This window comes from Narcine bancroftii, chromosome 2 (genome assembly GCF_036971445.1).
Source record: "Narcine bancroftii isolate sNarBan1 chromosome 2, sNarBan1.hap1, whole genome shotgun sequence".
In the NCBI taxonomy this organism is placed as follows: domain Eukaryota; kingdom Metazoa; phylum Chordata; class Chondrichthyes; order Torpediniformes; family Narcinidae; genus Narcine; species Narcine bancroftii.
The window spans coordinates 370,803,911-370,820,214 of record NC_091470.1 but is presented as its reverse complement, the minus strand read 5'-3'; the positions used below and the strand labels follow the sequence as shown (position 1 = coordinate 370,820,214).

Here is a 16,304-nt window from a genome sequence, read left to right as displayed (position 1 = left end):
GGCCATAGAAGGCAGAGGGTGGTGGTGGTGGGGTGTTGCCCCGACGGTCTGTGATCCATGGTGTTCCACAGGGATCAATACTGGGAATAAGTTTGGAAAAAGTAAATGATTTGGATAAAAATATAAATAGACTGATTAGTAAGTTTGCAATCAGCACAAGATTTGGTGGAGTTCTGAATAGTGAAGATGGTTGTTGAACGATTGGGCAGATACTGATCATTTGGAGATATAGACAGAGAAATGGCAGATGTGAGGTGTACTTTGGGAGGCCTAATGTAAGGGAAAACTACAATAAATGGAACCCTTCAGATCAGTGATGTGTGGAAGGACCTTGAAATATGTCCATAGCTCTGAAAGTGGGAACGTGAATAGATTGGGTAGTAAAGAAGGCATGTGGCATACTTCCTTCACTGGTTGGGGCATTGAGTTAAAAAAAAGTTAAGTATTAATCTTTGGTGAGGCCAAACTTTGGTGCAGTTCTGGTCTCCGCATAACAGGGAGGATGTGGGAGCTTTGGAGAGGGTGCAGGAGAGGTTCATCTTGAAGTTGCCTGGATTGGAGAGTATGAGCTACAAGGTTGGACGAACTTGGGCTGTTTTCTCCTAGAGCATTGGAGGTGGTGGGGAGACCTGATATAACGTCATAAAATAATGAACAGTATAAATGGGTAGGTAGTCAATCTTTTATCTAGAGTGGAAATACTAGAAGGCCTAGGTTTAAGGTGAGAGGAGGAGGTTTGAGGTAGATTTTTATTTTACCATTAATGGTACGTGGAATGGGTTGCCCAGGGTGGTGGTGGAAACACATGTTTAAGGGGCTGGCAGGGAATGGAGGATATAGATCATCTCCAGGCAGATGGATCCCCAACATCCTCCATGATTCTGCTGTGCTTTTTTTCTGCTCCCAGTTTACTCTCCCAAGTTCCTGCTTCTGATAACAGTCAACCAGCATGTTACCTCCTTGGTGTGAATGCCTGCTGAATAGGATGGCCCTGTCAAACTTATCAAAACAGAGGACGTGCAGAGTCAGCTTCAGGGGTGACCCCCTCTCAGCAGGGGGTGGGGGGGGTGGGTGCCCTTCCCCCTCACTGCGGTTGCGTGCGAGAAGAAACATGGCTGTGCGCACTGCATTTAACAGCTAAGTGGCTTTTCTGCCACTTCATTTGTCCTTCATTTGGGGGTGTAGCGCCACATCCTCTAATGGAGGACAAATTGATGTCCAGCTCAAGGTGGCACCAGATGGAGGATAGAGGGCTCAAAAACCAGATTGTCTAGCCTAAAGCTGGGCATCAGGCCACCCTACTGCCGAATGATCCGGAGTTCACCCAGCTCCAGTTCCACTTCCGTCAAGACCTGTAAGGAGCTGCGGCTAGATGGTCATCAGGGACACACCTGGACTGTCCCAGATGTCCCACGTCCTAGAGGAGGAGCTTACCACTACTCTAGCTGCCATTCCAACACCTCAGACTGTACAGCAAGACCTTAATCTCACCTGCTCTTACCTGTGTCTTCTTACCGAAGTCTTTCAACCTCCAACGATGCAGTTAGACTCAAGTTCCAGAAATCTGGAAGAAATTTTATGAAGGAAGGATTGACACCGTCAGTACCATAATTGGCAGACAGTCTGTTTTAATATAGCGAGACATATTACTTCGAAGCTAAGTTATAGCCTTAACCACAGTCAGGATACTAACTTGTTATTGAAGCATTCTTCTCCATATTAGGTAAAACTAAGATGTTAATAAACAAAGAAGTTTGTGTTAATATACAAAGATCATTGTGAAGGTCTTGATGTAGTTCTCACGGTTTTATTCTGTATAAAAGATATGTGCTTGTACAAGTAGATTTCGGAGTCGGTAAGCAGTGGAGACTGTCACCTACTCTCCAAGATCATCATGTGAAATAAAGTCTATGAAATAATACTTGAGGTCTCCCATCAGTTTATTTCATCGTCAAGAACAAACGTCCAGATTGAATTTTTCACGCAAAGGCCAATCCATGTTGTTTGCTTTGTCCTGCCAATGGGAATATCTAAGAATTTGTTGATTGGATAATGGAAGAATTGTTAATGATGTCAGTTACAATGACGTTTCAATCACTCTGACTTTAATTTATTTTAAATTTTGATGTAGACATACGGCACGGTAACAGGCCATTTCGGCCCACAAGCCCGTGCTGCCCAAGTTACACCCTATTTACCTACACCCCAGGTATGTTTCAAATGGTGGGAGGAAACCGGAGCCTCCAGGGAAAACCCACACGGACTTCTGACAGACAGCGCAGGGTTATTTGAACCCGGTCCCGATTTTGCGCTAACCCCCATGCCAACCATCCTGCCCCAAGTAGATTTGTTTCATGAAGCCTATTTAATTGAAACATATCAACGGATGAACCTCCTTTAAAACAACGTTCTGAATATCAAGTGCATATTTTTGTTTAAGATTCATCAGATGCTTGGTTGAGAATGCAGAAGGAATGTTTCCTCCTTTGTGGAATCTATTCCTGATGAGGGCCATAACGAAGGGATTGTGAGTTAAGATTAGGAGAGGAGGAAATTCTTTTCTCAAAGCATTGTGAATCCTTGGAATTCTCCAGCCTGGAGAACTGTGGGTGCCGATTTACTAATTATTTGTAATCAGATTTTAAAACTTCATGAAGGTTTGGAATCAAATGTGGAAGAAAATAGTGGCAAGGCAGAACAGGGTCAAAGGCTGTGTAACTAATTCCTGTTCCTTCTGATTTACGCGTAGAGATGCCTGAGGATGGAGTTGAATAACACCAAATTGTTAGAGTAGATGCAGAAAGGTTGTTTCCCACGGTGGGAGTTCCAGGACAAGAGGGCACAACTTCAGGATTGAGGGACGTCCGCTTAGGACAGAGGCGCGGAGGAATTTCTTCAGCCAGAGGATGGGTGAATCTGTGGAATTTGTTGCCACAGGTGGTTGTGGAGGCCAAGTCATTGGGTGTATTCAAGACAGAGGTTGATAGGTTCTTGATTAGCCAGGGCATCAAAGGTTATGGGGAAAAGACCGGGCAGTGGGGCTGAGTGGGAATATGGATCAGCGTGCAGTGGCAGCTGAGGGGCGGGACTTCGTGCTCGAATTGCCCCCATGATTCCAGCTGACCATGCATTCCGGGGGTCCGCACTAAGATGGCGCTCAACCCCCTTCATCTCGAGGACGAAGTCAGCAGACAGGGGAATGCATCAGTAGCGTCGTGACGTCACTTCTGGTTATGGGGCGGCCGAACCAGAAGTGACATAAAAGTTGCCTGTAAAACTGATTAAAGCAGTTTTTTGCTGATCACAACCTGAGTCGGACGATTTGATTGTAGCTCTGCCTGAAGGCGCCACATTGGTGACCCCGACGGTTCAGACATCTATGAACCCTACACAATGGCAGATGAGCCAGCTCTGAGTGCCGCTGCCATTAAGTTGCCAGCGTTATGGCCACACAGACCACATACGTGGTTCATCCAGGTGGAGGCATAATTCCATCTCCACAATGTTACTAGCGAAGCTACAAAGTTTTGGTATGTCGTTGCATTGATAGACGAGGAGTTGGCCCCTAAAGTCGATCTGTTCCTGAGCAACACTCCAGCAGAAGGTCAGTACGAGGCATTGAAGACCCATCTTCTACGAACCTTCTCCATGACCAAGCTGGAAAGAGGGACATGCCTCCTTCACGTAGACAAACTCAGGGACAGGACCCCCTCCGAGCTAATGAATGAAATGCTAGTGCTAGCTGACGGACACTCCAAGCGCCTGATGTTCAAAGCCACCTTTTTACAGCACTTACCCTGCGATATTGTCTTGTTCTGATTTTTCTGACCCTCGCGGTAGCTGCCGAGGCAGACAGACTATGCAGGGCTCCCAAGACCTCTGTCTGTCCCGACACTCCAACAGGTAGCCACAACCAACAGAGAGACCACCTCGGCAACCACCTACCCCACAGAAGCAGGGGGACCCAAAGGCCACTAACGGGATGGGTGGTGTTTCTACCACAGAAGGTGGGGACGGAATGCCCGCTGCTGTGTCCTATCATGTACCTACTCAGTCGACAACCAGGGAAATGGCACCGCCAGCTGCCAGTAATGGCCACAGTAGTTGGCGAACACACAGGTCTTCTGCGCCGTCGAACGGATCTCTGGATGAAGATTTTTGGTCGACATGGGAGCCGAATGCAGCACCCTGCCACTGAACACCTTTGAACAGGAAATACCGGGCAAGCAATTCAACCTAATCACGGCAAATGGAACGCCTAAACCCAGCTACGGCACCAGGTCAGTCTGCTTGTTACTGGGAGACTTGACCTTCTGGTGGGATTTCACTATCACAGCCATATGCCAACCAATCCTAGGGGCACATTTCCTGAGAGCCAATAACCTACTGGTTGATGCGTGCAGTTGCTGGTTAGTCCATGCCTCCATTTTCCAGACATGCCCACTCTCGCCTAGTACCCGGCCAGCCCTGCGGGAACAAACCCTCGTTACAGACAAATTTGCGAAAGTCCTAACTGAATTTCCTGACACATCGGATTTTCATTTGAACACCCCACCAGACAACGTCCAACGTTACGTGACGACCAAGGGACCACCCATCCACGCCAAGGAGAGGAGACTCCCCCCACCTCCTGACTGTCTACAACAGGCTAAGACTAATTTAAAACCCTGGAGGAGCTAGGCATTATCAGGCATTCCGACAGCCTCTGGTCGTCTCCCCTACATATGGTCCCTAAAGCAAGTGGGGGTTGGGATCCGTGCAGTGACTGCCGGTGGCTGAACAGTGTGACAGTACCAGATCACTACCCGATACCACACATTCAGGATTTTGCTGCAAACCTGTATGGGAAACTGTTCTTTTCCAAGTTGGACCTCGTGAAGGGCTCTCACCAAATCCCCGTACACCCAGAGGATGTGCCATTGTAACCCCAGTCGGACTTTTTGAATTCCTGACGATGTCATTCAGTTTTAAAAATGCAGCACAAACTTTCTAACACCTAATGGACGCAGTTTCCAGAGATCTCCCCTTCGTTTCCATCTACCTGGACGATATCCTCGTGGCCAGCACTACGGAGGAAGAGCGCGGCCAGCACCTCAGCCTCTTATTCTGGAAGTTCTGGGATTTCCGTCTTACCGTCAACTCAGCCAAGTTCAATAGACACCATTGACTTTCTTGGGCACAAAGTCACATCCACTGAAGCAGCCCCGTTGCCAACTAAAGTGGCAGCCGTCTGGAACTTCCCAAGGCCCTCCAGCAAAGGGCTGCCAGAGCTTTTGGGCATGATGAACTTCTACCACCGTTTTGTTCCCACAGCTACCAGGATATTATACTCACGTTTCCACCTCTTGATGGGAAAATAAAAGCTGTTGACTTGGACGCCCGAGGCAGAGACAGCATTCCGGGAAGCCAAGGGGGTGCTAGCTAAGGCAACCATGCTAGCACACCCACACATGGACATCCCATTGCCACTGACATCAGACCCCTCCAGCACAGCTGTAGGAGCAGTCCTAGAGCAGTGAGTCATCAGCCACTGGCAGCCACTCGCCTTTTTCAGCCGCCATCTATGGCCCCCAGAACTTTAATCGGGAACTGTTGGGGCTTTACCTGGCTGTGAAAGACTTCCGCCATTTCCTAGAGGGACAGCAGTTCATTGCATTTGCTGACCACAAACCCCTCACTTTTGCCCCATCGAAAATTTCGGACCCATGGACTGCAAGACAACAGTGACATTTGTCTTTCCTTTCAGAATTTACCTCCGACATTCAACATGTGTCACGGAAAGACAATGTCATTGCAGATGCACTTTCCAGATCTGAGATCAGCTCCATCTCTGGGGTCCTGGACTTGAAAGCACTGGCCACGGCCCAGCAGGAAGATGTGAAGATGCAAGTTTCCCAGACTGCAATAACAGGACTCCAGCTGCAAGAAACTGAGATGGACCCAGAGAGAACCACACTGCTCTGCGACGTTAATACCAAGATAATGAGATCATACCAATTCCTCTGCTAGCAAATTCTGGTTGAGAAATCTGGGTTGTTTGCCATTGGTTATGGGTAACAGGCAAATGGACTCCAATGCTTGAGCTGAGGGTGGCACGGTTGGCATAACGGTTAGTGTAACACCATTACAGCCATTGGGACCGGGGTTCAAGTCTTGTGATGTCTGTAAGGAGTTTGTATGTTCTCCCCTTATCGGTGTGGGTTTTCCCTGGGGCCTCTGGTTCCCTCCCATTGTTCAAAACTCTACAGAGGTGTAGGTTAATTGGGAGTAAATTGGGCTACACGGACTCGAGGGCTGAAATGTCCTGTTCACATGATGTATGGCTAAATTTATTATTACATAGTCTGATTCATGGATTTTTTTTTTCTTGTTTGTTAATATGACATATTTTTTAAACCGTTGCTCAGAATCGATGTTGTTTAATCAAAATGCGCTGATTGTTCTACTCCATGGCCAACCTTGCACTGAAATCCTTCCATTATTTCCGGCTCTTTCTGGCCTACGTTGGCCACCAACCTGGCCTTGTCATCCTGATGTTTTCATCTGTCTGTGATCTCACCCTTTGCTGTTCCTTTGATGTCCTCAGCTTCACTATCATTTTAGATCATCGAACTGATTCAATTTGCATGGATGACCATCTTTGATGTGCAGTTGTTATTTAAATGCAGTCACGTGTAGAATGTTCAATGGAAAAGCAAAGTACACGTCCTATGTGTTGACAATTATGGATTTAGTGTAAATATTGTCATTGAAAAGGTTAGATCCACTGGTTTAATGTCACATACAGATCGGTATCACACTGATTGCAGTAAAACGTGAAGGTCTGCAGCTACCGTGGTTGAAGTAAAAACACGACGCTGGAGAAACTCAACAGGTCAAACTGTGTCCTTTATAAAGCAAAGATAAAGATACAGAACCCACATTTTGGGCTACAGCTGTTCAACAAGGTTTGACCAAAATGTAGGCAGGTGCTCGAAAAAAAGGAGGGGGAGCACAGTCCCACAGACAAGAGTAATCGATGGATAAGGGAGGGAGTGTACAAGAGGGGGGGGAGGTGTCAATGGCTCTGTGGATGGAGAGCAGGAGGCAAGGAGAGGGATGGGGAAGGGAGGAACCGGAGAAGTCAGAGGAGAGGATCCATCACATTGATTGAACCTGCTTTATTTGTGTTGGGAAAGGGGTTGACTCAAGTATGACATTCAATAAGAGCTTCGGATTTCAATTCTTTTCACTTTTGTTGTGTTTATATATCCTGCTTTCATTCTGATTTCTGATAGATTAGGAATTTATCAAGATGCCTTCTCATGGCAAACTTATTGTCCCTGATGGGTTGAAAACCCTGCTGGAGGCATTAGGCAGAGCTGTGGTGCAAGACCAGCCTGAGAACATCCATGTGTTCGCCTCTTCATATTTCACCGAGTTGCAACAATTTCGGGAAGGTTTGTATTCTGCCTTAACTCACTTCCGAATTTATTTGAAATTAAAAAGTGTATTTTTAATGAGGAGTAAAACTCTCATTTTGACCGTTTCCATTTACATTAGGGAATCCATCCCTTGATATATGTGACCTGGTGAAACTGTTTCATGTCAGCAGAGGTAAGACCTACCATCTAATTCCTTGAATAACCCCTGCTGACAGTGTGTAATCATGCTCTGTGCATCACTCAAACAGTGGAATCTATGATTATTGGACAATAAAGTTGCACTTACAATCCTTATCAATCATAGGAGAAAGAAATGTTATGGTCCAGAGGAGCATTCAGACCAATCTGTTCAATCCCATTCCGTTGCTTTTACAAATTATTTCCTTCAGTCATCAACCCCTTTCCCTTTTGAAAGCCCCAATAGACTGTGTTTTCATTTAGCAGCGAGTCCCATTGTTGTTTTTCATTCTACGTTTTGCCAGTTACTTCACTTTTTTTTGTCCCTGGTCTCTGAACACACACAGATGGGAATCACTCGTCTGCTGTTTCCTGAAGCAAGATGCAGTCTTGTGTTTGTTTACCATTGCTTCTTTCTTTTTTGCTGCAACTCGAACAGCATTCCACGTTCTCACTGTTTAATACCCAATTAGCAGTAAAGCATCTCGACTTTCACACCTGTTAGCCTGTGAGTACAAAAAGATCACGTTGGATGAGTTGCAGAGCTCGTCGAAAGAATCAAAGACTTGTTGATCCAAACCAAGGCTTTTATTAGCAAAAGACAGGAGCTCCTCACAGGTGGCCGACCAGTCCGGAATGATCCGACCTGGCTAGGGACACAACCCTTTAAGGCCCAGACAGTAGGCGTGGCTAAGCTCTCAGCCAATCGCTGTAAGCACAGTCTAGATACTGTAACTATATACACTATATACATTGGTGATAGATCTGTAGTATCACAATGAGATAATGAAATCACTGCATTCAAGCTAGAAAAAGGGGTACGTTAAATTATCTGCACGGAAGGCGACGTGCCTTGAATCAGACCCATGCATTTTTAAAGAATATACAGGTATACCATGCTTAACAAAAGTAGGGTGTTCCTGAGAAACTGTACGTAAACCGAAAATTCATAAAGTGAAAACCCATTATAATTTCTTTGTAAAAGCAATCATGGTTTCCTCATATAAGTGAATTTTCATAATTTGAGTATTCGTAAAGTGGGGTTTTCCTGGACAAGGTGAATAATTTTTGGAAAAAAATTGCATTAGTTCCACCTTATTCTTCTATGGGGCAGCTAATTTCATATCCAAGCTATTAAATCATCGGGGATTCCATGTGTCTAACTTGCACCTTCTGGATCAGCTGATGACAAGGGACTTTGGTCAAATGCCTCACTAAATCCCACATAGACAACATCCTACCACCTTTTCAAAAAAACTCAGTTAAGTTTATAAGATATTTGGAAATTTTTTCATGCTGTTTGGTCATGTATACATATAGTCTTTTTGGAAGAAAATTCAATCATTTTTAGAATATCTGGATAAGATTAAAATAGTTTTAGATCCAACAGTATTTTTATTGCAACCTCTGAAAGGCTTGGGATTAGATAAGTTCCAGCTTGCTTTTGTATATTTAGCTTTATCCGTCGCGAAAAAATGTATTGCTAGTATGTGGAAAGATACAAATATGATTGATATTAATAGATGGGATAATGAGATGAAATATTGTTTAATAATGGAAAAAATTACATATGTTTCATGTGATAATTATAATTTTTTTATTATTAAGTGGCTGTTATACTCGGAATATTTACATTTCAATTTATATTGATTAGATTTTAATATGTATATTTAACTTTTCTTTAATATTCTTTCTTTTTTCTTTTTTTATGGCTCTCCTTAGGAGGGTTGGCTGAAGGGGGGGGGATCTTTTCTTTTTTTTTCTTTTTTAGATATATTTTAAAAAATGTTCATGTTTAATTGCTGTATATGTCATATTATTTGTTTTTTGAACGAATAAATAAAGTTTTTTTTAAAAGTTTATAAATATAACTTGAACTACACAAAAGTTGTCTTGACTGCCTTAAATCAGGTCATGGATTTGTAAATGGACCTAACTCCTGATCCAAACTATCATTATCACAACTGGGTAATACAGCACCTGCCCGGCCTCATGACACCATACTTGTGGAAACATGGGTGGGGGGGGGTGGGGGGTTGAGGTCGGGGGGTGGGGGGGGTGAGGTCAGGTTGATCAGTTGCTCCATCAGTCAGCTGTCTCTGGACAAAGGGACTATAAATGCATGACATATTTGTAAAGCGAGAGGATCAACCATTTTGGGCATCAAGAAGGACCACTTAGAGGAAATGTATTTTCTCGTGAGTACATCTGAAATTGATTGGGAGCGACGTAGAATATCTGTAGGTGCTCTGACAATCCAAGAAACAACCAAGAACAACTACAGAGGTACAGTTACCTTCTAAGTAGAATTACAACAAAAACAAATAATCTGCTTCTTCTTTCAAATATCTTCAATAACAGGATTACAAGAAAACTCCTACTAGATTCATAAAAAGCACTGCTACCATTATTTCCACAACTTTTCCCACTGGAAAAATTCCTAATACCACTCCAGCACTAGTAAAGTCAAGGAAACATCTTTGCAGAGAAAGTATTTGGAATCTGGAACTTGCAAATCACATGGATTTGATCTTATCGGTAATTAGATGAACTTAAAGGCAAGTTGGTCATGCACACGGAGGAAGAAATAGGAGGCGTGTGGACAGGGAGGGAGAAGGCATATGAAGAGCATAAACGTCAACCGAGATCAAATGGCACAAAAGGCCTGTCTATTGTGACAGAGTATCTAGATATGTTTTTGGGAGATAAATTGGGAAAGGTTTGTTAGAGTAGGTCACATACAAAGACTTTAAAACAGATCTTATTTCAAATACTGGAGCTCTGCCTCATACTGGACATGTCAGGGCCACAGCCTTTGCAAGAGCTTTGGAGAGTGTCAAAGAGATTTCACTAATGAATTGTTGTTTACAAAAAGGCAACGGATGAAGGAACTTGTCGGAGCCACTTCTGTCTGGAGCTGTTCTAGGAGGGTCATGTGGTTTTGCAAGCAGGAAAAGTCAAACAGGCTTTTTATGTGTGTGTGTGTGTGTGTGTGTGTGTGTGTGTGTGTGTGTGTGTGTGTGTGTGTGTGTGTGTGTGTGTGAGAGAGAGAGAAAAATCACTTCTACAGTATTACAGCCAGAAGAAGCAGCTGGGACTGGAACAGGACAGGCTGGCAAGCTTGTGGAAAGCCCCACTTGGAAGATGACCTGGTCAAAACCCTTGTGGCTCATGCAAGAGGAGAAGATTGGTTGTCTAATGTTTCACTTGGAATAAGAGAAACTAAAAGGAACTCTGGTGACCTGAAAGAAAGAGGTTATCATCTGGAGAACCCTGATGGGGCAAGTTTCGTAGGCAAGACACTGGAGTGGCTGATGGAAGTACATCAGTTGTGGATGTCCTGGAACAACAAATCTCTCTGAAAACCCACAAGAACCTTCCTGAGTGGTAACCATTTACCTTTCAAGCACCAAAGCCTGGTGAACTTTATAAATGTTAAATTCTGTGCACAGTATACGAATTGCCTGCAACCAGTGAACTTGGAGGATTGAGAAGTGAGATTGGACTGTGAACCAAAGAACTTTTCTGAACTTAGATACACGTGCACTTAGAATTAGAAGGGGGTTAATATAGGTTAAGTAAGTCAAGAAGTTAAAATTTGATTCTATTTTCATGTTTAATGATAATTAAAAGCAACTTTTGTTTAAGTAACCATTTGTCTTGGTGAAAATCTATTGGTGCTGGGTTTTGAGGTCCTCTGGGCTCGTCACACTATGCTCTTTGTAATTCAATGTGTTTTTTCAATCTGTTTAGTGGGTTACAGTGAATAAAGATGCATTATTGATGATGAAAATTATTACCATTGACTATTTAGCTTGCTGTAACTAAAATAATTTTACTTCTTTCTTTGCAAATTGCCCGTTGATGGGAAAGCACGTCGAACAGTCTGCGATGGACAACCTGTTAAATCAGTGTCTAAGGATTCTTCGCTTATTAATCAGGAAATTATGTCTAAAATCCTTGATGAGAAGACCCCGGCTGTCCGACACGAAGCCTCAACGTCCATCTCCATGATGAGGCCTGCTTCGGAACAGCAGCAAGTTCCACCAATTGCAAATGAAACTGCTCCTTACCAAGAAATGGGGTCAGCTCCACAGGAGAATGTCCCCAGGGCATCGTATTTTCGTCAGGATGCCCCACCTGTTCCCTACGAAACGATGATTAGGGCACCATTTGTTCATCACGAGCCTGTACCTATTACATGCGAGCCTATAATGAGGGGTCCATATTATCAAGAGGTCAGGCCTGCTCCGTATGATCCCTATGTGAGGGCCCCCTATTTTCCTCAAGAAGCCGTATCTACTCCGTTTGAGCCTTTGATTTTAGCTCCAGCACTTCGTTCAGAACCTGTCCCAGTTCCCGTTCCTCTTCCATATGAAACTCTCCTAATGACACAACCGCCTCATCAAAGTCTTGCCCCAGGGCCAGCTCCATATGACTACAGGCTTAAAACTTCACCAGTTCAGCAAGAGATTTTATGCCCCCCATGTGATCCACCAGGATCATCTGCTCTGAAAGCAAATGGACCTGTTGCAGGTGACACCAAAGTCCTGTCTGCTTCGTCACCCGCTGAACCCGCACAGCAGATTCTGCCTTTACCTCCTCAAACAGAATCTGTACCTGCTGCTTACAGCAGCAAAACCCTGGACATGATGTGTCAGACAACTGCTTCAGTCACTCCTCCATCAGCCCGGGTTTCGTCCCCGCCTGCAACCCAATACGAAGGTAAAGCTCCACCTGCTCGTCAGTCACCTCGGTATCAATCCCCTCCCGTTTACTCGCAACCAGTACCTTCTCCATTTCAAACTTTTTATCAAGGGATGCCTCCTCAGTACTCAAATGTGCCTCCAGTTGTTTACCAGCCCATCTCACCTCAATACAGTAGTAGGTCTCCTCCGGTTTATCAACAGACCACATCTCCTAAATGTTCATCAGTTAGTCAACAAACCACACCTTTTGGATATGACACTTGTTCTCAATCAATTCAGGACAAATCGGCCGTGGGAGACACCTCATTATCTCGACGTGGTCCACAGATGTGTATGAAGCTCCCGTTGCCTTGTCCACAAGAGTGTGTAAAGAAAAGTGCACCCATTCATCATCAGTGTTCTGCTGGTGCAACTGGTGAGGTTGAGATTGTTTGTGAGGACCATTCGTGTGATGAGTGTATGAAGATACCCTTGGCTCAAGATCGGCTGGCTCCTTCTGGCAATGCGCCATCAGTTTGTGGCGAAAGTGTGTGCGAACACTGTAAAGAGATTTCGCGTACAACTCGAGAAAAAACATCTGCAAGTGGTCGAGTCACCGCGGTGTGTCAGGACCACTCATGTGATGAGTGTAAGAAGTCGTCTTCCCGGCTGCTTTCTTCTGCTCCAGGTGGAGATGTCTCTGTTGTTTGCAAAGAACACTCATGTGAAATGTGTATCCAGAAGTCAGTTAGTTGCCAACAATTATCCTCCGCTCCGAGTGGTGACCTCTTAGCAGTCTGCGAGGAACATTCTTGCGACCAGTGTAAGTCATCGACTCCTCAACAATTATCCTCCGCTCTGAGTGGTGACGTCTTGGAAGTCTGCGAGGAACATTCTTGTGACCAGTGTAAGTCATCGACTCCTCAACAGACATCCTCCACGCCAAGCGGTGATGTCTCACCTGTTTGTGAGGAACATTCGTGTGACCATTGCAAGAAGTCAGATACTCGTCAACAGGTATCCCCTGCTCCAAATGGCAGCGTTGCAGCTGTGTGTGAGGAACATTCGTGTGACCAATGCAAGAAGTTGGATACTCATCAACAGGAATCCTCTGCTCCAAGTGGCAGCGTTGCAGCTGTCTGTGAGGAACATTCATGTGACCAATGCAAGAAAACATCGTCCAGAAGCCAACAATTTGGATCAGCTGCAAGTGGGAACCTCTTGCCTATTTGTGAGGAACATTCCTGTGACCAATGCAAGAAGTCAGATACTCGCCAACAGATCTCCTCCGCTCCAAGTGGGAACCTGTTGCCTATTTGTGAGGAACATTCTTGTGACCAATGCAAGAAGTCAGATACTTGTCAACAGGCATCATCCGCCCCAAATGGGAATGTCTCACCTGTTTGTGAAGAACATTCCTGTGACCAATGTAAGAAAACATCATCTAGCAGTCAACAATTTGGATCCTCTGCTCCAAGCAGAAACGCCTCGCCTGTTTGTGAAGAACATTCCTGTGACCAATGCAAGAAGAAGTCATCTCACAGTCAACAATTCTTATCTGTTCCAAGTGGTGACCTCTCGTTGGGTTGCCAGGACCCTTCCTGCGATCAGTGCAAGAAAAAATTGTCCACTTGTCTAGTGGTCCTTACTGCTCCAAGTGGTGACGTTTCACCCAGCCGTCAAGAACATTCTTGTGATCAATGTAAGAAGCAGCCGTCAACCTCCCAATGGGTTTCAACTGCACCAAGCAGTGATCTCTCATCTCCTTGTGAGCAACATTCTTGCGACCAATGCAGGAAGAAATCATCTACCAATCAACAGTTCTTCTCTGTTCCAAGTGCTGACCCCTCAAGTGGTTGTCAAGAACATTCATGTGATGTATGTAAGAAAACATCCTCCTCTGCTCAACATTTCTCATCTGCTCCAACTACCAATGCCTCGTCCAGCTGTGAGGACCATTCATGTGATCTATGTAAGAAGGTGTCCTCCACACGGCCAGATTATTCGTCTGCTATAAGTACCAATGCCTCGTCCAGTTGCCAGGACCATTCATGTGATCTATGTAAGGTGTCTTCCACTTATCCAGACTATTCATCTGCTATAAGTACCAATGCCTCGTCCAGTTGCCAGGACCATTCATGTGATCTTTGCAGGAAGACATCCTCTGTAGGTGAGGTTTCATCTGTTTGTCAAGAGCATACATGTGATCTATGTAAGAAGGAGTTATCGACCCATCAAGTCTTTTTCTCAGGTCCAAGTGGCAATACCTCATCTTGTTTCCAAGAACACTCGTGTGATCAGGGGAAAAAGCCATCATCTACCCGTCAAGGATATTCATCTGCTCCAAGTCGCAGTGTCTCATTTGGTTGTCAAGATCCTTCATGTGATCAGTGTAAGAAGGCTTCATTTATTCCAACTAGCATTGTTTCATCTACTTGCCAAGAACATTCCTATAGTCAACGCAGAAAAAACTCATCTACCATTCAACAATCTAAACCGTGTGGAGTATGTGCGGAATGCACCTCAAAATCCTCTAGGCAAAATATAACAAGTAGTCAAGATACCCAGGCTCTCACTTTGCAGTGTTTGTATAAAGCCCCATCATCTGCAGATGGTCCACTATATACTACATCAACTGATCCATCAACAACTTTTAGTCCACAGAACAGTTTATGCAAGGCCCTACACTTTAATCAAGTAAGTCCTGATGGAGGTAATTATGACACAATACCCACCAATAAGCCGATTTTCATGCATCTTTCCACAAAGTGTTGCATTATGAACTACAGTGATTCAACAACTTGTATCGATCCCGAAACTTACCATGAATCCACAATTCACTGTGTGTCAGAAATCCACTTGAGGGATGAACCTGACACTGTGAGAGGTCAAGAAGGCCAATCTAATGAAGATGCAGAGGTTGGTGTGTGCCCCATTGAAGACACCACAGCAAAAGGCAAAGGTTTGGAGGAAGCATCACCCTGTCCTCCATCTGAAGAAGATACGTCCTGTCAGAGCTCTACAGATTCTATATGTGGGAGATCAGAAGGGGAGGAGCTACCATGCACCGGTGAAACCGATGCCGGTAAGAAAGATGCAATGCTTGAAGAGAGTAAGGAGGGGAAAAAGCAAATTGGTCAGTCATGTTTCTCCTCAACCAACAAACTCACATTATCTGTCTAACAAAAGGGTAGGAGATAGTATAGATCGGGACAATTACTAGAGAAGATCAGAACAACCTGCAGATGCCGTAATTTTGAGCAAACCATGATCTGCTGAAGGACAGGCAGCATCCATGGGCAGTCATGGTTCATCAATGTTTGGGTCAAGACCATTTCCATAAAAGTTCCCAATCTGAAAGGTTGGTTGACCATTTCTCCCCATGTATGTTTCCTAACCCAGTGGGTTCCACCAGCAGCACTGGATGCTCTGTAGCCTTCAACCATATCCAACCAACTGTCAAATTTGCATTTGCCAAAGACACCCGTTTAAAACCGCATACATGCCTAGATTTAAAACTGATACTCATGATGAGATTACCAGTCATTAGTACAGATTCTGAGAGGTGCTGCTGTCCTGACGGGAGTGGAGGAGGAGGGGGGGGAGCTGAGCTTGTTGAGAGGAGGAGAGGCTAATTGTCAATTAGACCCGACAGACCACAATGTTCTTGGCAAGTAGATGAAACAATGCTAGTTGGAATAGATGAAGCCTTCTTACAGGGTTTAATTACTTTCAACTTACAGGCATATCTTACATGCAAGGCAGTTTTGAGAGAGGGGATTGGGCGGTATCATGTTTATTAAGGATCCTGGAGGGGGAGGAGTTACAGTATCGGGGTGGGCCAACCTGTACAATGACTATAATACAGTGTTCCATCGCATTCACTCCTTCTTTTGAAACAAAGACTGGCGGGGTGAAGTGTCAGAGTCCATTCAGAGTCTATTTACAGGTTCAGTCTGTCCAGTGGTTTCATCCATCGAACTGATCATCCCAGTGCCAGCTGTGGTGCAGCTGT

General features: G+C 44.7%; 1 protein-coding gene and 1 long non-coding RNA gene across 3 annotated transcripts in view; one reads left to right on the top strand and one right to left on the bottom strand.

Annotated features, from left to right (window-relative positions):
• The window catches only part of LOC138755864 (uncharacterized), a 55,262-nt gene that overhangs the window by 13,675 nt on the left and 25,283 nt on the right, over positions 1 to 16,304 (bottom strand). The window contains exons 2-3 of the long non-coding RNA XR_011352597.1: positions 7,711 to 8,107; positions 1,502 to 1,564 (exon numbers count right to left, since the gene is read on the bottom strand). This is a non-coding gene — a long non-coding RNA (uncharacterized lncRNA). The remainder of the gene's footprint in view (positions 1 to 1,501; positions 1,565 to 7,710; positions 8,108 to 16,304) is intronic.
• Positions 1 to 16,304, top strand: part of LOC138755860 (mucin-22-like) — a 37,555-nt gene that overhangs the window by 14,179 nt on the left and 7,072 nt on the right. Inside the window, exons 3-5 of one of the 2 annotated variants that reach the window (XM_069922596.1) lie at positions 7,283 to 7,439; positions 7,543 to 7,596; positions 11,475 to 15,374. In XM_069922596.1, the coding sequence (XP_069778697.1) occupies positions 7,295 to 7,439; positions 7,543 to 7,596; positions 11,475 to 15,374 (4,099 nt within the window). In that variant the 5' untranslated portion in view covers positions 7,283 to 7,294. Of the gene's footprint in view, positions 1 to 7,277; positions 7,440 to 7,542; positions 7,597 to 11,474; positions 15,375 to 16,304 lie in introns of both variants that reach the window. The other variant, XM_069922595.1, reaches the window with a different exon arrangement.